Here is a 17,895-nt window from a genome sequence, read left to right as displayed (position 1 = left end):
GAAGATGCCAGGGAGCGTCTGCAGCACCAGGGGCTAGAACCCCATCACGGCGAAACTGATTTCACAGGAGAGCTAGGGAGTAGTCTAGTGGTCATCTAGTAGTTGACCCCAGGTATCTCTCAGTGATGACTTGGCTCCAGCCCTGGGATGGTTGGTGTTGGTGGGGGGAGAGTCAAGGCCTAGGACCTCCAAACCCAGTTCCCGAGTCCACAGCTCAGTGAAGGAGGCAGGAGGTCGCCCCTCCCCAGGCTGGAGCTGTCCTGACACCTCGCATCCAAGTCTGAAGCCGTGGGGGAGTTGGTTCTGCCCCTTTCCAGCTGCCATCCCCTGGTACCCCACACCCTGATCTCTTCTCCGGCTCCCCACACTACTGGCTTCCCAAGGCCACTGCCTTGGCCCGAAAGTGTAGTACCCATCCCCTCTCCCTTTCCTTCTGAATCTTCCGTAGCCCCATTACCTGGCCTTGGTCTCGGTCCTGGCCCCTAAGCCGGGAGCGCTGAGGCCTTCTCACTTTGTTCTTGGGGGCAAACTTCGTGGCCCCGGGCCCTACCTCCCTCCTGGTCCCCTTAATGAGCTTGGGCCGCAGGTGCCGGGCGCAGGGAGCAGGTGTGTGGCCGCTTACCTGGGGCGCCCAGGCCCGGGGGCTGTGGGGAGGCGGAGGGCGCGGCGCGTGGCCCGCGGACTAGCGGACCCCGGGAGGGCGCGAGTGACTGAGCGGGCGGTGGGTGTGGCGCCCCGGCTCGCAGATGTCAGGCGCGCCCGCCCCGCGCTGGCCTCGCCACTCGGGCTGTCACCGCGCCTTGCCAGCCGCCGCGCCATGCGCTCCAGGCTTCGGCCTCCACTCCGGGCTCGTCCGGGGCATCAGGAGCAAAGGCACAGGGCACAAGTCTCCCCGCCCGGGACCCTGGAGCCCCGCGCATGTTGAGAGACGGCGCCGCGCGGGAGGGGCCAGCGGGACCGCGAGTGTGAGCGTGGGGAGCCCGGGAGCGCGGCTGTGCGCGCGCGCGGGGAGGGGCCGCGCCGTCACCCGGAGAGCCCGGCGGATCCCGGACTCCCGCCCGCCGCTCCGCCCGCCGCGCTCCTCCGTTCACCGCTCGCCCGGCTCCAGCCGCCGCCGCACGGTGAGTACCCGCGCCCTGTCTCTACAGCTTTTTTCGTTTAGTTCTTCCGATTTGGGCTCTTGTGGTGGTTGTTTTTATTATTATACCTAAAGACTCCATCGCCTCACTCTCTGCGCTGCCTGCCTCCCGCCTCGTCGCCCTCTCCAAGCTCACCCCTCAAGCCCCATGAGCAGGCGAGGGGGCTCCCCGAGCCGCCCTGGCCGCTGCTCCTTGTCGCTGTGCACAGCCCTTTGCCCGGGCTTTCCACTCTGGCTTTCGAAATTCGGTTCCTTTCCTAGGGTCCCCCTTCTCCTGGCTCCGGGGTCCGGAGCCCCCTCCCCCATTAGGGAAAACCCCAGGGGGACTCCAGACTGTCAGCCTGGGGAGGACGCGCTCGGGTCAGGGCGCTCCCTTCACTGCATGCGGGCAAGGCACACTTGCCGATTTCGGGAAACCGAGAAGACATCATCATTTCCCAGAACCGTGGCGCCCTCGCCACCTCCCTAGCCTGAGAACCCTTAAAAGGGGGGTGCGGGGCTTTTCTTGCTGACCCCTCAGCCGAGGAGTTAGGACAGTGCTTTTGCCTCCTAAAATGTTGCAAGGGACTTCAACGCAAAAGGAGGGTCTACTAGTTTCAATTCGATCCACGGAGATAAAGATGAAACAGACAGATAACAGATAAATAGCTTGATACTTGAAGAAGGTATGAAGACAGATGGGAGAAAGAGGAGCTAGCGAGGAGAGACAGACAGCTCAGGAACAGATAAGACCGACAGATGCGGGGTACCTAGACAAACAGAGAGGGAGGGAGGGAGACAGACCGACAGAAGATCCCAGTTTCCTTGATGAAGCTTTTGAGCTCGGATGCCCTGTCCTGCTAGAGCTGCCCCCTTTGAAAATGGATTTGCCTTTTCTGCCGAGTTTAGGGGAGGGGCCCTCGGGGTTGGGCTGCCTGGGCCGCAGGAGCCCCTGCAGCCATGGGCCGGGTGGGAGCCTTCGGTGTCTGAGGACACGTGGCTGGGCTCAGCCACCTAGGGGGCCCCAAGCATCAATCCCCGGGTCCTTCCCGCTGCTGATGTCCGCAGACGCGGCTGCCTCCCTGCCTCGGCCAGAGAGCAAAGCTCGGGACCAGCAGTAACTTTTGACCTGGAGCCCTGTGGTGGCTTCAGAGACTGGCCAGGATCCTTCTCAGCCCATATGAGTCAGGACAGCCCGGCATGAAGGATACTCAAAAAAAGAAAAAAAGAAAAAAAAAAAAAGACGCCCCAAAAGAGGAAGCTCAGAACCTGGAGAGACTGCATTTGGCCTGAGTGGGAAAGGCATATCTGAAGGAGGAAGACTTAGGGAGTGGATGCCTAGAAGCAAAAGAGAAGTGGCTTCTGAGGAACTTCCTTGAGAATCTCTCCGTCCCACATGCTGACCCGGAGGGAAACCAGCTTTGGTCTGGAACGCAGCTAAAAATGCAGAAAATGTGGTTAGGAATTGCTTGACCCTGATCCCACCGATGGTTGGAAAGAAAACGGTTTATATTTCCAGCCGGAATCTTTCTGCTCAACGAACGCGAGGTTCCGGGCGTGAGAGGAAAAGCTCGTGTTTGTGGAAAGCAGTGCTGTTATCCCGGGGAGCCGGCTTGGCGCGGAGCTGGGTGCAGTGGGGGCAACCCTGGGGCTGGGCACTCACGGCGTGCTTTGGAAAGAGTCGAGTTCAGCACCACGAACAGCGGTCGCCCCTGTCTCTCCCCGCCTCCCTCACGGCCGCTAGGCCCTCCTCCTTCTCCTTGCCACCTCCCTCCCCACCCCCCGCCCCGCCCCGCCCCCTGCTGTCTGGAAATGGGCAGTGACCGCCCCTCCCCCCTCCCTATTCCTCCCTGCGCTGCCCCCGCCCGCGTGCATGCGCGACTGAGCAGAGGGGCGGCCTGTCCCCGACGTCAGGGCTTCAGGACCCGGACGGGTAGGGCAGCCTGCGAGGGTGGCCGAAGACGCACGGATCTGGGCGCCAGGAAGCCTGGGTTCGGCAATGGCTTTGCTGTGTGGCCTTGGGCAAGTCACTCTCCGTCTCTGGGCCCCACTTCCTCCCCTGTCCGAAAGGAGGATCAGGTTCCTAGCTACCGGGGCATTCCTGAGGTCTCAATTACCCATACTCCTCCTCCAAACCCCGGGGGCTTTTGTTCCAGCGCCAGCACGCGTCTGAATAACAAAAGGCGCCCGTCCAGGGGGCGAATGAGCTTGGACTCCCCATTGCCAAGTTTCCCCGCGCGCCCGACTCGGCGCGCCCTGCTGGGCGGGCCCAAGCGGCGTTGGCGCTGAAAATGGCTCATCGGCTCTCTGCTTTCTCTGTTTCGCAGGAGCGGCGGCATGGAGGCTCTCACCACTCAGCTGGGGCCGGGGCGCGAGGGCAACTCCTCGCCCAACTCCAAGCAGGAGCTGCAGCCCTACTCGGGCTCCAGCGCACTCAAACCCAACCAGGTGGGCGAGACGTCGCTGTACGGGGTGCCTATCGTGTCTCTGGTCATCGACGGTCAGGAGCGCCTATGCCTGGCGCAGATCTCCAACACCCTCCTCAAGAACTACAGCTACAATGAGATCCACAACCGCCGCGTGGCCCTGGGCATCACGTGCGTGCAGTGCACACCGGTGCAGCTGGAGATTCTGCGTCGGGCCGGGGCCATGCCCATCTCGTCGCGCCGCTGCGGCATGATCACCAAGCGCGAGGCCGAACGCCTTTGCAAGTCGTTCCTGGGCGAGCACAAGCCACCCAAGCTGCCCGAGAACTTCGCCTTCGATGTGGTGCACGAGTGCGCCTGGGGCTCGCGTGGCAGCTTCATCCCCGCGCGTTACAACAGCTCGCGTGCCAAGTGTATCAAGTGCGGTTACTGCAGCATGTACTTCTCGCCTAACAAGTTCATCTTCCACTCGCACCGCACACCCGACGCCAAGTACACGCAGCCCGACGCAGCCAACTTTAACTCGTGGCGCCGACACCTCAAACTCAGTGACAAGTCGGCCACAGACGAACTGAGCCACGCTTGGGAGGACGTCAAGGCCATGTTCAATGGTGGCACTCGCAAGCGGACTTTTTCGCTGCAAGGAGGCGGCGGCGCTAATGGCGGGTCGGGTGGGCAGGGGAAGGGTGGTGCTGGTGGTGGCGGCGGGGGCGGCCCGGGGTGCGGCGCGGAGATGGCCCCAGGCCCGCCGCGTCACAAAAGCCTGCGCTGTGGCGAAGAAGAGGCCGCCGGGCCTCCCGGGCCGCCTCCTCCTCACGCGCAGCGGGGACTTGGTCTGGCGGCGGGAGCTGGCGGCCCCGCGGGCCCTGGAGGGCCTGGTGGCGGCGCTGGCGTACGCAGCTACCCGGTGATCCCAGTGCCCAGCAAGGGCTTTGGCCTCTTGCAGAAGCTGCCCCCGCCGCTTTTCCCTCATCCCTACGGTTTCCCCACGGCCTTCGGCCTCTGCCCCAAAAAGGACGACCCCGTGCTAGGCGCGGGCGAACCCAAGGGCGGCCCAGGCACCGGGAGCGGCGGGGGCGCGGGCCCTGGCGCAGGCGCGGGCGGCCCAGGAACCGGCCACTTGCCCCCCGGGGCGGGGGCAGGCCCAGGCGGCGGCGCAATGTTCTGGGGTCACCAGCCCCCCGGAGCAGCCAAGGACGCAGCGGCCGTGGCTGCGGCGGCTGCCGCAGCCACTGTGTACCCGACGTTTCCCATGTTCTGGCCGGCGGCAGGCAGCCTCCCAGTGCCGCCCTATCCAGCCGCGCAAAGCCAAGCCAAAGCCGTGGCGGCGGCTGTAGCGGCGGCAGCGGCTGCGGCTGCGGCTGCTGCCGGTGGCGGCGGCCCCGAGCCCCTGGACGGTGCCGAGCCGACCAAGGAGGGCGGCCTGGTCGCAGAGGAGCGCTGCCCCAGCGCGCTGTCCCGCGGGCCGCTGGACGAGGAGGGCGCGGACGAGGCGCTGCCGCCCCCGCTGGCCCCGCTGCCCCCGCCGCCCGCACGCAAAGGCTCCTACGTGTCGGCCTTCCGGCCTGTGGTCAAGGACGCCGAGAGCATCGCCAAGCTCTACGGTAGCGCCCGCGACGTGTACGGCGGCGGGCCAGCCCGTGGGCCCGGGCCAGGCGCAGGGTCCGGCGGCGGCTACGTGAGCCCGGACTTTCTGAGCGAGGGCAGCTCCAGCTACCACTCCGCCTCCCCCGACGTGGACACTGCGGACGAGCCCGAGGTGGACGTGGAGTCCAACCGCTTCCCCGACGACGAGGGAGCCCCGGACGAGACCGAGCCCGGCGCGCCCGGCGCGCCCAGCACAGGAGACGGCCCTGATGGCGACCAGCAGGCAGGGCCCCTGTCTACCACCTCATCGGGCGCCGATGGCCCCACAGACTCTCCCGACGGCGGCAGCCCTCGTCCCCGGCGCCCCCCGGGTCTACCCGCAGCCAGTCGGTCCGCATTTGGGGACCTGGAGGCCGACGACATGGTGCGGAGACCGGAGAGGAGCCCGCCAAGCGGCGGCTATGAGCTGCGAGAGTCTTGCGGACCGCTCGGGGGGCCCGCGCCGGCCAAGGTGAGCCCCGCGCCCGCCCCGCTGGGGGCGCCTCTTTGCTTACCCCTCGGCAGCTCTGGGATGTGGGGCAGGCCCTGGCCGGGTGGGGGACGGGAATTTTGTTCTGAGCGGGCGTTCCAGCAGTAGGCCCCTGCTGCTCTGGATAGGCCCAACTTCCGGAGCTCTGTGGAGCTGGGCTCGCTGGGACCCCCGACTGAGGGTTTCGGAAGATCGGGGGGGTGGCGGGTAGGCCTGAAAAATGCGTGTGCTGTGTTTTTGTTGATGGGAGTGGGGAGGAGACAGGCAGAGACTGGCATGTCACACAGAGACAGAAAGGTAGAAATAAAATGGGTCTGGAGGAAACGGACCAAAATGCAGAGAAAAGCGCTCAAGATGCCTGGCCGGTAGCACGTCCTCCCGGATGGGGATGTGAGCCCCGGGGTAGACGAGCCGGTAAACAGAGGAGAGGGATGCCTCTCCACCAAGCCGCAGTACGGGGTCCCCGGAATCTTCCAACACACGAACTCGTAGTTTTCCGAATTCCTGCCCTAGGAACCGCAGGGTTCGTTGGCAGGAAGCTGTCGTCGAGAAGGTGTGCGGGGCGGGAGAGGGGCTCTCTGGCTGCCGGAGCCGCGGGTTCGGGTGGGGGGTGTGCACTTGAAAGTGGGTGCGCACACCTGTACATTTCCATTCGGTCCATTAAAACACGAATCATTAGCCGGATGCGAAAGGCGTCGTTTATACCGGGGACTGGGCGCGGGCGGGAGGGAAGACGCTGAGACGGGCGAAGAAGGTGGGGGCGGCTTTCAGCTGCCCTTGGCTAGGGAGCCGCTTTGTGTTTCGGGTAATTTTCTCGAGGGCGCTAATAATTACCAGGAATCCACAACGGTGATGCGGCCTCCGAGGGCGCAAGGCTGCGGCGCGTGCGTCACGGCCGCCCGGGGCGCTCGGGTCCAGCGGGCGAGCGCACCTCCGTCACCCTCTCATGTTCCCTCCTGGCCGCGGCGCAGGGCTGGGCTGCTGCGAGCCGCCGCCAAAAGACCCCCCTAACCGCCTGTCATTTCTCGGCCGCCGCAGGTGTACGCGCCCGAGCGGGAAGAGCACGTGAAGAGCGCGGCGGCGGCGCTGGGGCCCGCGGCCTCCTACCTCTGCACCCCCGAGGCCCACGGTAACGCCCCCAGCCCCCCTGCCGAGGTCCCTGGCCAGTGTGATGGGGGGACCGCGCGTAGAGGGCCGGGGCCAGAGGAGGCCTGCGAGGGAAGACGAGAGGAGGAAAGAGGCAGAGAAAATGAGAGAAAGAGGGAGAGGGAAAGAAAAACAGTGAAAGAAAAAGGAAGCTAAGCGAGGACTCCCAACGACTTACATCCGCCCTCTCCACCGCATAGACACCGCTCTCGTGCACCTCAGGCACTGGGTTAAACCTTTTACAAACCACGCCTGGCGTCCTTTTCAGATCCTCTCATTTATTCAGCAAGTGTTTTGGCCGAGAGGTCCCCTGTGGTCAGGACGGATCCGGGAGTGGGTGGGGACGCATGGCCACCCCCTTGGGGACCCCTGAAGTGCCGTGGTAGCTGCAGCCCAACGCGGGGGCACGTGCGCGCGGGACCCAGTGGCTCTCAGAGAATGGACTGAGGGCCTCGGAAATCCGGGCAGGCCAGGCCGGGGAAGATGTCTCCCCCGCAGCCGCCACCCTGGGGTTCGCCGCCTGGGCCGCGTTCTCGGCGCAGGTAGACCCGGCGGCCACGCGCGCTCGCGGTGCCCCAGTATCTGCACGCGATGTAGGTCGCTTGTCCCTGGTGGGCTCGGCTGCTCGTTTTGCTCTTTTCCAAGGGGCTGGGAAGGGGGCGTGGAGCCGGAGATGAGCAGATCGCGCGCGGGGGAGGGGGTGCCCGGCCCAAAGCCTGAGGGTGCGAGCCCAGGCGCACAGCCGGGAACCAGCGGCGGCCACGACGCTTTTAATTAGGGCTCGGGCGCCCCGACCGCGGCAGCTCTGGCCGTATCGGGGTCACGGTTTCTTTGCCTCTCCTTGAAACTCGGTTTATTGCCTTTAAGAGCCAGATAAGGAAGACAATCACTCGACTGCAGACGATTTGGAAACAAGGAAATCCTATCCAGACCAAAGGAGTATCTCCCAGCCAAGTCCCGCAAATACAGACAGAGGTGAGCCCTAGGACCTTCGCACTCCACCCCCACCCGGGAGCTGGGCCCCAGGTCGCCCAGGTTTCCACCTGCTCCAGCGGCAAGCCTAAGGGGCTGCCGGTCCTCTCTCGCGGCTGGCACATAAATATTTAAATAGTGTGGGCAAGGTTCAGGCCAGGTTTCCTGAGTTGCTTACCTCCTTGCTGGGTTTGGGGCTCTTCCGTGAGGGAAGGAGGCTTACTAGGATATGAGGAACACCATCACCCACATAAAACAGGTCAAAGGGCACTTCCTGCCCTAAGATGGCCTGTTTTCCCTGGGTCCACTCTCTTCCAGCGGGTGACTCTCTAAAATAAAGGCTGTACCCCTAAAATAATGACTTGAAAGGTGGGTAGTACTGGATGCCTGTAACTGTCTCCTCTAAAGGCAGAGCGTCTGAAATAGGTTTCCAACTTAGCACAGTTCCCAGGAAGCTCACCCCTCCCCTCCCAAGGCCTCTCCCAGGACAAAACCCCTCTTACTTGCCCTTGTATCCCAGGTGAAGATGGGCTCACCCTAGATGTCACGGGAACTCAGCTAGTGGATAAAGATATCGAGAACCTGGCCAGAGGTGAGGTTAAATCTGTGAAATGGGGGTACACTTGCTTGGGGGTGCTTGGGGGTGATGGGCCCTTCTTGTAAAGGGGTGTTATTCATGTAGGAGTGAGTGTGAGAAGAAAAGTCTCTTGGGGAATCAGTCTTCATTGAGCCAAAGGGATAATTCCCTGGACACATTATCCTGGCACAGAGGTCGAGGTGGGGGGCGGGAAGTGGAAGGGTGAAGTGAGCAGGGGGAGGGAACCAGCCACCCCAGAGTTCCCAAGGCTGGGCCTGTCTGAATAGCCCAGTGAGAAAGAAAAATGAGTAATGATCCTCAGAACTTGATGCATGTGGACAATCAGACAGGGCAATCTGGGTCTCTCAACCTCATCTGAATAGCAAGATTTTGAGGACACATTTACTTTAGGAATGTCTCAGAGGGTTTTTTTGGTTTCTTTTTTTTCCTGGAGTTAATGCATAACCAACTCCACCCCACCCTAAATAAGGTGAGGATGGACCTTGTTTGTGGAATGGGGTCCTGGGGTTGCTGCTCCACTGCAAAAGGAAGAGTGTGACTTGAGGCACAGAGAAAGGAGCTTCTAACCCATTTTGCTTCTCTGTCTCCCGTTTTTGTGTTTTCTGAGCACCTGCTAAGGGAGGATTTCTCAGAGAGCCAGATACCAATAGCTCCGTGGTCAGGGCAGCCCCCTGCCACTCCTTTGGAGCTGCTTTTGAGGGCACCAACAGGGCTTTCCACACCCAATTGCCTCTCCCAGCCCCCACCCAGCCCAGGGTTGGGCTTGGAAATTGGTGTGGGGAGGGAGAGAAGCACTGGGGGTCTTCCACTCTTCCTAGTTACAGACTTTACAGGCTTCAAAATCCTTGGTGCTTTTAATGAGCGTTCTTAGCATGAATTTGGGGTCTTGGGACCTCTTGAAATTGTAAACAAACTGTTGTGAATATATGTATTTTTCCAGGGCAGAGGTCCAAGGCTTTGACCAGATTCTCCCTGGTCTGTATCATTGAAGGGAGGGATTAAGTCTGTCAATTGAAGGGGTAAACCGTGTCTTCCTAGGCCAACCTCTAAGTTTAGGGAGTTAGGGACAACTTAAAGCAGAAACCATGCTGGTTGGCGCCTGGGGCCAGGGCCTAGAAGTCCAACATGCATTCTACTATCCTGAATTTGATTCTCCTGGGCAACCTAATCCCCTAACCCCAATTTCTTGCCCAAATCCTTTGGATGCAGATGGAAAAACTGAGTGTTGAGGGCCTCTACCATCCGGTCCCACCCTCCCCTACTCTCATCTCAGGGGAACCGGCCAGGGGAGGACCTGGATACCTTATGGGCCCCCTGAGTCCCACCACCCTCTTCCTTTACCTCCCACTCTCGCCCCTTCACAGACGAATTGCAAAAACTGCTCCTGGAGCAAATGGAGCTCCGCAAGAAGCTGGAGCGAGAATTTCAGAGTCTCAAAGGTACCCCATCCAGACCCGCCCCACCTCATCACCAGAGCCTTCCTCCCGCAAGCCCCGGGCTGAGCCCGGGACCCCAGTGCAAGCAGCTGCCGCTCCGCACGAGGCCGGAGCCACAGAACCCTCCTTTTCCGGGGTTTCCCACTAGGCCAAAGACGGAGGGGGTGGGGTGCGGCTGGGGAGTGGAGAAACGCGGCCGAGGGAGGGGGCTATGCGTAACAGCTCTCACTTAATCAATTTGCACAGATAATTTTCAGGATCAAATGAAGAGGGAATTGGCTTATCGAGAAGAAATGGTGCAACAGCTGCAAATTGTCAGAGGTAAGACGGGAGTCAGGTGAGCGCGTGCACGGGCCGTAACTGCCTCTCGTCTGGCAGGAGCCGCAATGTTGGCTCAGTCATTTGGATTTAAATTGAAGGTAATTTAACAATTATTTTTTTATTTAATATCCTTTGTATACTCTGATTAGCCTCAGAATGGCAAGCGAGCCCAGCAAACGGCTTGCAGGCATCATTACATGGAGTGATTGAACTTCTTATCGCGGCAATTTCCATGGTTTCTAAATTAAAAATCGAGGCGTAAAATTACCTGGGAAGTAATGCCTAAGTTTGCTTTAATTTTGGTTAGATCCGTCTGCCTTTAAGCGCCATTCCAGGCCATTTCCTCCCTCTGCCAAGCTGCAGTTTGGAGCTTTGACGCCCCCTCCCTCAGTCTCCGGGACTTGTTTCTACCAGGGGCTGAGCGCTGAGAAGAGGGTGAGGCCCGGGCCGTGACCCCAGCGAGCCCTAAGGTGGTCTCATTTCCTCACTGGCTACTTCCTATGTCTTCCAGATACTTTGTGTAACGAACTTGACCAAGAGAGGAAGGCGCGCTATGCCATCCAGCAGAAATTAAAAGGTGCGGGAGCCGGGGAAAGAAGGAGAGGTGCCAGGCGCTGGCTGTGCAGGCGAATGAGTGAATGAATGAATGAACGAATGAATGAATGAATGGCAGTGCTAGTGAGAGGGGAAGGCCAGGTCTACATAGATCAGTAGCTGAGAAGAGGGATCTGGGAATTGATTTTAATGGAGAAATGATGCTAGAACGGTGGGATAGGGGGAAAGAGCCCCTTGAGCTCTTGAGCATTGGGAAATCTGCCACCGGGTCCAAATCTGGTTTGGGGCCGATCGACCTCCCTTACTGTGCCTCAGTTTCCTCTTCTGTAAAATGGGCCAATTGAACTAGAGCAGTGGTTCTGGATAGCCAGGATCTCTCTACTACCCTCTCACCTTCTGATGCTCTCGCTTGAGAACCCCTGAGCCAGAAGGGGGTGGGTGAGACCCAGGCGGACAGGGGAGCGAGGGAGCCCGTGGACCGCGCAGGCCTGGCGAGGCGCCCAACATGGCCCAATCGACTGTCTCTCCAGAAGCCCACGACGCCCTGCACCACTTCTCCTGCAAGATGCTGACGCCCCGGCACTGCACTGGCAACTGCTCCTTCAAGCCCCCGCTGTTGCCCTAGGGCCGGCCCGGCCGCGCCCACGCGCCCTCAAGCCATGCTGCTCTCTTCTTGTAAATACCCGCGGCCGCGGCGGCCTAAGGCGAGATACAAGCCATTCGGACTGGACCGATGTAAATACAGCCTCCCTTCCGCCCGCTCTCCTCCCGGGCGCCTCGGCCTTGCCCGCCCCCTCCCGGGCGCCCCCGCCCAGGACCCCGTCTCCGTTTCCAACTGTAAATACCACCTCGCCCCACGGTTGAACTCCTGGGCATCGGACCTCATGGGGTTCACTGGACCGAAGGGGGTAAGAAAGGGGAGGGGGCCTCTCCCCCCGGTACAGCCTCGGAACCCCAACTGTGAATACAATGTAGGAACTTCGCTGGCCCCGCGCTCCCCGTCCCGTCCACTTCTGAAAGTCTTGTTCCTAATGACAAAGTGGCTATGTGCAATGGATATAAATGTACTGTGAGTCTCTCGGTTCAGTATTGGGTTCACTTTAACTTATTTATGCTGTAAGTTATTTGCTTCCTTCTCCTGGACCTACTTCCGGTCCCGTTTTGCATTCCCTCTTGGGTTTTGCTTTGTCTATTTTTTTGTTGTAACCTCTTGATGTAACAGCACTTTAAAAAGGGCGACAACTGCAACTGACTCACGACGAGAGGGAGACCACCTTGAGCCTGATTGGGGAGACCACGCTGTATCCGTGACTTTTGTTTTGTTTTTAATAAAAAAAATATATATCTGTTACTTCCCGGGGCTGTGGAGGTGGGAGGGCGGCAGGGGGAGGGGCGAGGGAGACGGGCGCAACAGGTGGTGCGTGGGGACCACAGCGCGGGTTCTGGGGCGCCCGGGCTGAGACCCACATTTGCTCAGGTGGGCAGCAGCGAGCATCCCGATCTCTCCACCAGTCCTTTAGGCACCCCCAGCTTGCCCCACAGGCCACCCCCGCCCCACGTTTAGGACCCTCCCTTGGGCCTCGGCAGGGAATGAGAACTACTGCAAGGTCTCTGACTCTTCCCTCCAGCGCTCGCAGGGGCCGAGAGTTTACTCGTGCCCATTTTCACGCGTGCCCCACCGGAGAAGCCACCTCCGGGGCGCTCAGAGACCGAATCGGGCCCTGCCGGGAACCCCAGGTTCAACCAGAACTGCCAGGAGGCGCGGGTACTGTCCGCCAGGCCCTGGAACTCTGGGGCGGGGCGGGGCCGAGGTAAGAGTGGTGGGCCTGGGCCCGGCAGGCCTGGAAAAGACGCGGGGGACTCGCAGCTTGTGCGCAGATGCGCTCCCGCCTGCCTCGCCGCTAGCTGAACGGAGGGAGCCCTGGCGGGTTTTGACGTTCCGTCCATTTTAGTCCCAGCGGGTTTGCGGACGTCGAGGAGCCCAAGGAGGAAGGTGAGATACGCCGGCCGCTGGAATCCGGGGGAGACGGCCGCGGTTGCCGAGGCCTAACCTCGCCACGGGCCTCCCCCTTGGGCCTCAGTTTCCACAGGGCACCCGCTTCTTGGGCTACAGATAAATGATGGAAACGGCACGCGCTTTTTGGAGGGGGAGGAGAGTGTGGGAAAGCGCACGGCCCCGGGAATCATTTGGTCCTGGTATCAAATTTCCCCTCCTTACCTGACTAGCAGAGGTGCCGTGTCTTGCCCTTAAGTCTTCCTAGGCCTCTTCTCGGCCTCTAAAATAATAATCAGGCCTCCGTCCCCGGCGGCTCGTGGACGCGCTCTGGGAGGAAGCTAGTGCAGGGCATCACTCCGCAGCCTGGACCCGCGCGCCCCGACGACCCTGCCCTCCGACACCCCAGGACTCTCACTGCGCGTCCCTGGGCGGCCCGGCAGAGACCCTGGAGGCGGGCGTTCTGTGCCCAGCCGCCGGGCGAGCAGCAGGGGCCCGGGAGCCCTCGGCTGCGCCGGTGGGGAAGTTTCGTGGCGGGTCTTCCAGAGGGCCCGGGGCGGAGCTGGCGAGCAGGGGCGCGCTCGGGGCCTCCGGGAAGGAGCACAGGCGTGGAGACCCGCCGTGCGATCGAGGCAGGAAGCTAGGCCCCCGAGCATCCTGCGCTGGGGCTCGGAGTCCTCGTGTCCCAGGTTATTCCGAGGGCTAGACCCAGAGGGGACTGAGAGAATGGCCGGGTAAACTGTGAGGTGTCGCTGACGGATGAACTCGCCTCGGACGCGCGATCTCCCGACAGGGACCCTCCAGGGAGCTGGAACTTTTCCTATGGGTGGAACCAACCAGATCAATCCTTCACTTTACCAAAGGTGAAACTGAGGTCCAGAGAGAGACATGCGTCCCTAGAGAGTGCCAGGGGCGAGCGGAGCTAGGACCCGGCGGGGAGCGCGGGTTGGGAGAGTAAGGCGCCTTTCCCCCCTGGGCGGAACCGCTTCTTAGGAACTGGCACTTTCTCTGTAAAATGGGATCAACAGATACTACCCAGGCTGGAAGTTACTGCGTCGCTGCGGCCCACACAGAGGAAGCTGGCAAACATTCCTTTTCACCTTTCCTTTTCTAATTCCACAAAGTGGGGAAAAGAGCTGTAGGCAGCTGGGGCCAGGCGGAAAGGGCGCCCCACCTGGACCGGAATCTCTTTGGATTGGAGGTGTAGGCGGATGCGACCCAGAAAGCTGTCGCAAAAACCCTCCTGGGCTCCGATTCCTCTCAGAAGTGGTTTGTTCCCCTCAACTGTTAATAACCAAACGATTGGTATGGATGTAATTATCAATAATTATACGAATTATTGCTTATTGCGGGGCTCGTAGCTACTTTAATTAGTTTACCAGATTCTAATTAAGTTAAATGAAACATTAATAGGGAAAATATGCTTTGAAAAAAAACCCAGGATTTTTAGTCTTTTCCTCGCCACAACGTTGCCACCTTGTGACACATTTTAGGCATTACAGCCAGCGTCCGAAGACCCCAGACTAGGGAGCCTTGTCTTAGGGAGAAAAAGTGGGGCTTGGGGAATGGGGAGCCGGCTGTTCTTTCGTGGTGTTTGTTCCTCACCTCGGCTCCCGGTGGTACCCAAGGAGGTTGGGCTCTGGAGTCCGAGGTCTGGGGGTGAAGAACGAGGTAAACATGCCTCTTCAACCTCCCACTCCTTTTTCACAGAGGAAGGCTCTGGGGAGGCTCGTTGGGGCAGGTGATGTCTATCTTCACCTGTCCCAGCAAATCCAGGGTGATAAACTGAGTGAAGCTGGAGGAGCAGATGGAAACAGCGCCAAGCTGCTTGCTTTTTCACTCCCCTGGGAGAAAACAGTAGGTCGATCCCCACCTTTGTTTCCTCTGCAGTTCAGCGTAATGTGTCGGCAAGAGACACCTGGAAGATCTCTGGATTCCTGGGAGTAACCTCTGTGTTCCTGTGGCACTTGGTTAATGAAGCTAATAGGGTGCTCACCTCCCTGAGTTATCCTTGGTGTTTCCGTTTCTCATAGGCTGTAAGTGCCTTGGCAATCGGGGCCACATCTTGCCCTTCCTTGTAACCTCCAACACAGGGCCCAATGCATCGCAGGTACTCAACAGATGTCTAGATGAATAGGTTCCAACTTTGTTGTTCACCTGGGTGCTGGAAATTTCTGAGGGAAGGAATCCCTAGGTGCTTCTGGACAACAGCTACCGGGAAGCAGTTAAGCTCATTTGCATAGTTAATTAAACACAGGCTTACTGCTCAGAATATCCTTCATCAATAGGATTAGTCTTGGGGGCAGGTGTCAGGTGAGGGATTGTCAACCTAGAACAGGAAAGCTTTCTTCCTCTTGCCACTGCATCCCGAAGAGGGTGCTCCTTCACTTCCTCTAATTTTGCAAGGTCACTGGGCACACACTTTTCCACCCATTCCCAGCTACCCTGATCTAAAGTCTAGCCTTGATCCTTTACAAAAATGTGACTCCTGTCCTTGAATTTAGACCACCAACAAAAGCAGAACTGGACCTGCATATTCTTTGCATTAATTCTAAACAGCCTCAAGTCCCACTCTACGCCCCCACAGGGAGCATAGTGTTTGGTTAAGAGCACAGACTCTACAGCCAGATTTCCTGTGTCTCAATCCCTTCTCTGCCACTGACTAGTTGTGTGACATTGGTTGGGCAAGTTGTTGAATCTCTCTGTGCCTCAGCTTCCTCATCTATAACATGAGGGGGAAAAGGATACCTACTTCATAGAACTGTGCAGAGCCCTGAAAGTCAGCTAGGTCTTTGGCTTTTATAGCACTAGGAATTGCTTGTGTCTTTTCTAGTTTTTGCTCTGAGACCAGGGTTATGCCAAGAAGAGGGACGAAGGATGACGAGTTTCTTTAGGAGAGAGAGCCAAACCACCACTGGTCATTTGCTCGTTGGACATCCCAGAAAGTGACCTTTAAAACTATTCACCCAATTACCCATGTGGCCTCCAAGGAACCAGGCATCTTTGGGGGGAGAAAAGAAAGCCAAAGATTGTCCTCTAACTCCATGAACTAGAGGCCGTGAGCCGAGGAGGCGCAACGAGAGGCCCCACGGATCCCTATTCTCGCCTGTTACCTGGAAAGGATCATTTCACCTCCATTGAAGAGAACAGAAATTGATCCTTGATGGTACGCTGCTCGGCAGCTCCAAGCACCCGGCAGGAGAGGGCCCGCCGCTGCCCTGGGGCGGCCCTGGGGCTGCGAGACTGTCTGTGTGCCCTGAGTGAGGAGAGCACAGAGCCTGGGAGCAGTGCGGCCGCTGGAGACAGACCAACCCGGCTCGCAGCGGCTGCAGAGACCGCCAGGCGGACTACGCGCGTGCTCGGACACCAGCAAAGCATATGCACCAACATTTTTCTCCTGGAAAGAAATTGGTACCTCAAAAAACGCTGACAAACACATCACAGGAAATCTGAACTTTGTTGGCCTTTTTTCCCTTCTCATCTTACTCATTAAGACTGCTTTTTGCAATTGAATTACCTGGGGGCAGGACCTGGGTCTTTTCAGGGTCTGTGCCTCTAAAGGTCTTATCAGGCCTTGTTTCAGCCACTTACATGATCATGCCCAGGTGGCTTTACCTCTCAGTGTCTCCTGTGAAATGGTGGCAGTAATACCCACAAGGCAGGGCTGTCAGGAATATTAAAATGAGATACCGGTGAAGGCCCTGGCCCATAGATGTTCAATAAAGAGTGTGCGTTATTACTTTATTTATTTATTTATTTAAGATTCAGAGACAGCATGAGAGGTCAGTCTTTTTCCAAGTTCCTGGTGTAGTACAACTTATGTTTATGGTAGCATGAAGGTCCTGCCTGTTATGTTTTGGATGTGAAACGGATCAACTTTGGCAAGGCCATTTCCTTAAGTGTAAGGTACAGTAGAACTCAGGATAATGCAGAGGGAAGCAGAAGCAAGATTTGAAAGGTTGAAGACTGGGGCCTGACAGCTAGATGTGAAAAGCACAGCAAAGCAATGAATCTGACTGCCCACACTTTTACTCCATCCCCAGGGACTACAGTTTCCTTTGTGTCAAACAAAAAGTAGAACCTGTATGTGAAAAGTGTTTGCATCGACGTGCAAACTGAGCACCTGGTAAACTCAGGAACAAAAATATGGAACGCTTCACGAATTTGCGTGTCATCCTTGCGCAGGGGCCATGCTAATCTTCTCTGTATCGTTCCAATTTTAGTATATGTGCTGCCGAAGCGAGCACGGTAACGAGGTGTTCTCGCGACGTTTATAAAGCTAAGCATATAAAAACGTTTACGATTATGGTGATTACATTGTGGCCCCTTTTTTTTAATTTCACAGCATACGAGACGTTTTGACCTTTCGTATCACACATACTCTCATATCTTTGTGATTACGGCCAAGTTAAATTTAAGTCTCCATAACCTTCTTACATTCTATATGCAAATGAAGGGACCATGGGAAATTGGCCCTCTGCCTGCCCGACCTGTGCGCGCCTAGCGGACGGCGCCGGGAGACACGCTCGGTCACGTGGTGCGCGGTGCTCGCGCGCCTCTTCCGCGCCGGCCGGGCTGAGCGCGCAAGGGTCTACCTGGGGTCTTCTCAGCGCGGCGGAGGGGAATGTGGCAGCGCTGTGGGCCGCCAACTAGGCGTGACAGCGTGTGCTGGGCGAGAATGCTTTTTTGGGACGAGGGCCCGTGGTGCCAATGAGGTCCCCACAGGAGTGCGGTCCGGTACCCCGAAACGCTTGCGAACCGATAGTCGGGCTGATATCCGTGACCCCCGCGAGGGCTGGAGCAGCCGACCGTGAACCGGAAGGGGCTGGGCTGGGGCGGCCGTGGGCGCTAGCTCCAGAGCGGCAGTGACTTGCCGCTGCTTCCCTCGGGACTCTCAGGACCATCGCCACTTGAAGCCAAGGGGAAGAGGGAGGGTGTCCTCTTTAGGGCCCAGGCTTTGCATAGAGTGACTCGGGAGTGGTGGCGGTCTGGGAAAGGTCACCACCCTTTTATCCAGTCCTGGGGCAGGCACTTAACCTGGTCAGTGCCCTCCCCCGCCAGTTTGCATGTTAGAAAACTGAGCCTCTAGTTGGATCTATCAAGGCCAAAATTATCCTGCCAGTGGTGAAAGAAGTTGGGATTTGGATGCAAGTCTGCTTTCAAAGACTGATCTTTTCCTCTTCACAGTGGAACTCGAAAGAGAAAAGATTTGGGA

The 17,895-nt window shown here is 58.8% G+C and overlaps 1 protein-coding gene and 1 non-coding gene across 2 annotated transcripts; one reads left to right on the top strand and one right to left on the bottom strand.

Moving 5' to 3' along the window:
* Window positions 1-3,116: 3,116 nt before the first annotated feature.
* SKOR1 (SKI family transcriptional corepressor 1) lies at window positions 3,117-11,312 on the top strand. Its single transcript, XM_060095205.1, has 9 exons — window positions 3,117-3,223; window positions 3,445-5,641; window positions 6,698-6,788; window positions 7,673-7,780; window positions 8,298-8,369; window positions 9,740-9,814; window positions 10,058-10,132; window positions 10,644-10,709; window positions 11,218-11,312. Exons 1-9 carry the CDS (start codon window positions 3,117-3,119, stop codon window positions 11,310-11,312), a joined length of 2,886 nt encoding a protein of 961 aa, XP_059951188.1.
* Window positions 11,313-16,820: 5,508 nt separating this feature from the next.
* LOC132489858 (U6 spliceosomal RNA) lies at window positions 16,821-16,927 on the bottom strand. The gene has a single exon (XR_009532226.1). It is a non-coding gene; the product is annotated as a U6 spliceosomal RNA (small nuclear RNA).
* Window positions 16,928-17,895: the final 968 nt, after the last annotated feature.

Source organism: Mesoplodon densirostris, chromosome 4 (genome assembly GCF_025265405.1).
Source record: "Mesoplodon densirostris isolate mMesDen1 chromosome 4, mMesDen1 primary haplotype, whole genome shotgun sequence".
Lineage (NCBI taxonomy): Eukaryota > Metazoa > Chordata > Mammalia > Artiodactyla > Ziphiidae > Mesoplodon > Mesoplodon densirostris.
The sequence above is the reverse complement of the archived record's forward strand: the minus strand, read 5'-3'. Positions and strand labels throughout refer to the sequence as shown.

Excerpts from the sequence above, each read along its gene's own strand:
- SKOR1 (XM_060095205.1), top strand. The coding sequence starts at position 3,117 with ATGGCTTTGCTGTGTGGCCTTGGGCAAGTCACTCTCCGTCTCTGGGCC. Across the intron at positions 6,789-7,672 it reads CTGCACCCCCGAGGCCCACG|AGCCAGATAAGGAAGACAAT; the intron begins GTAACGCCCCCA and ends ATTGCCTTTAAG. Across the intron at positions 10,710-11,217 it reads CATCCAGCAGAAATTAAAAG|AAGCCCACGACGCCCTGCAC; the intron begins GTGCGGGAGCCG and ends CTGTCTCTCCAG.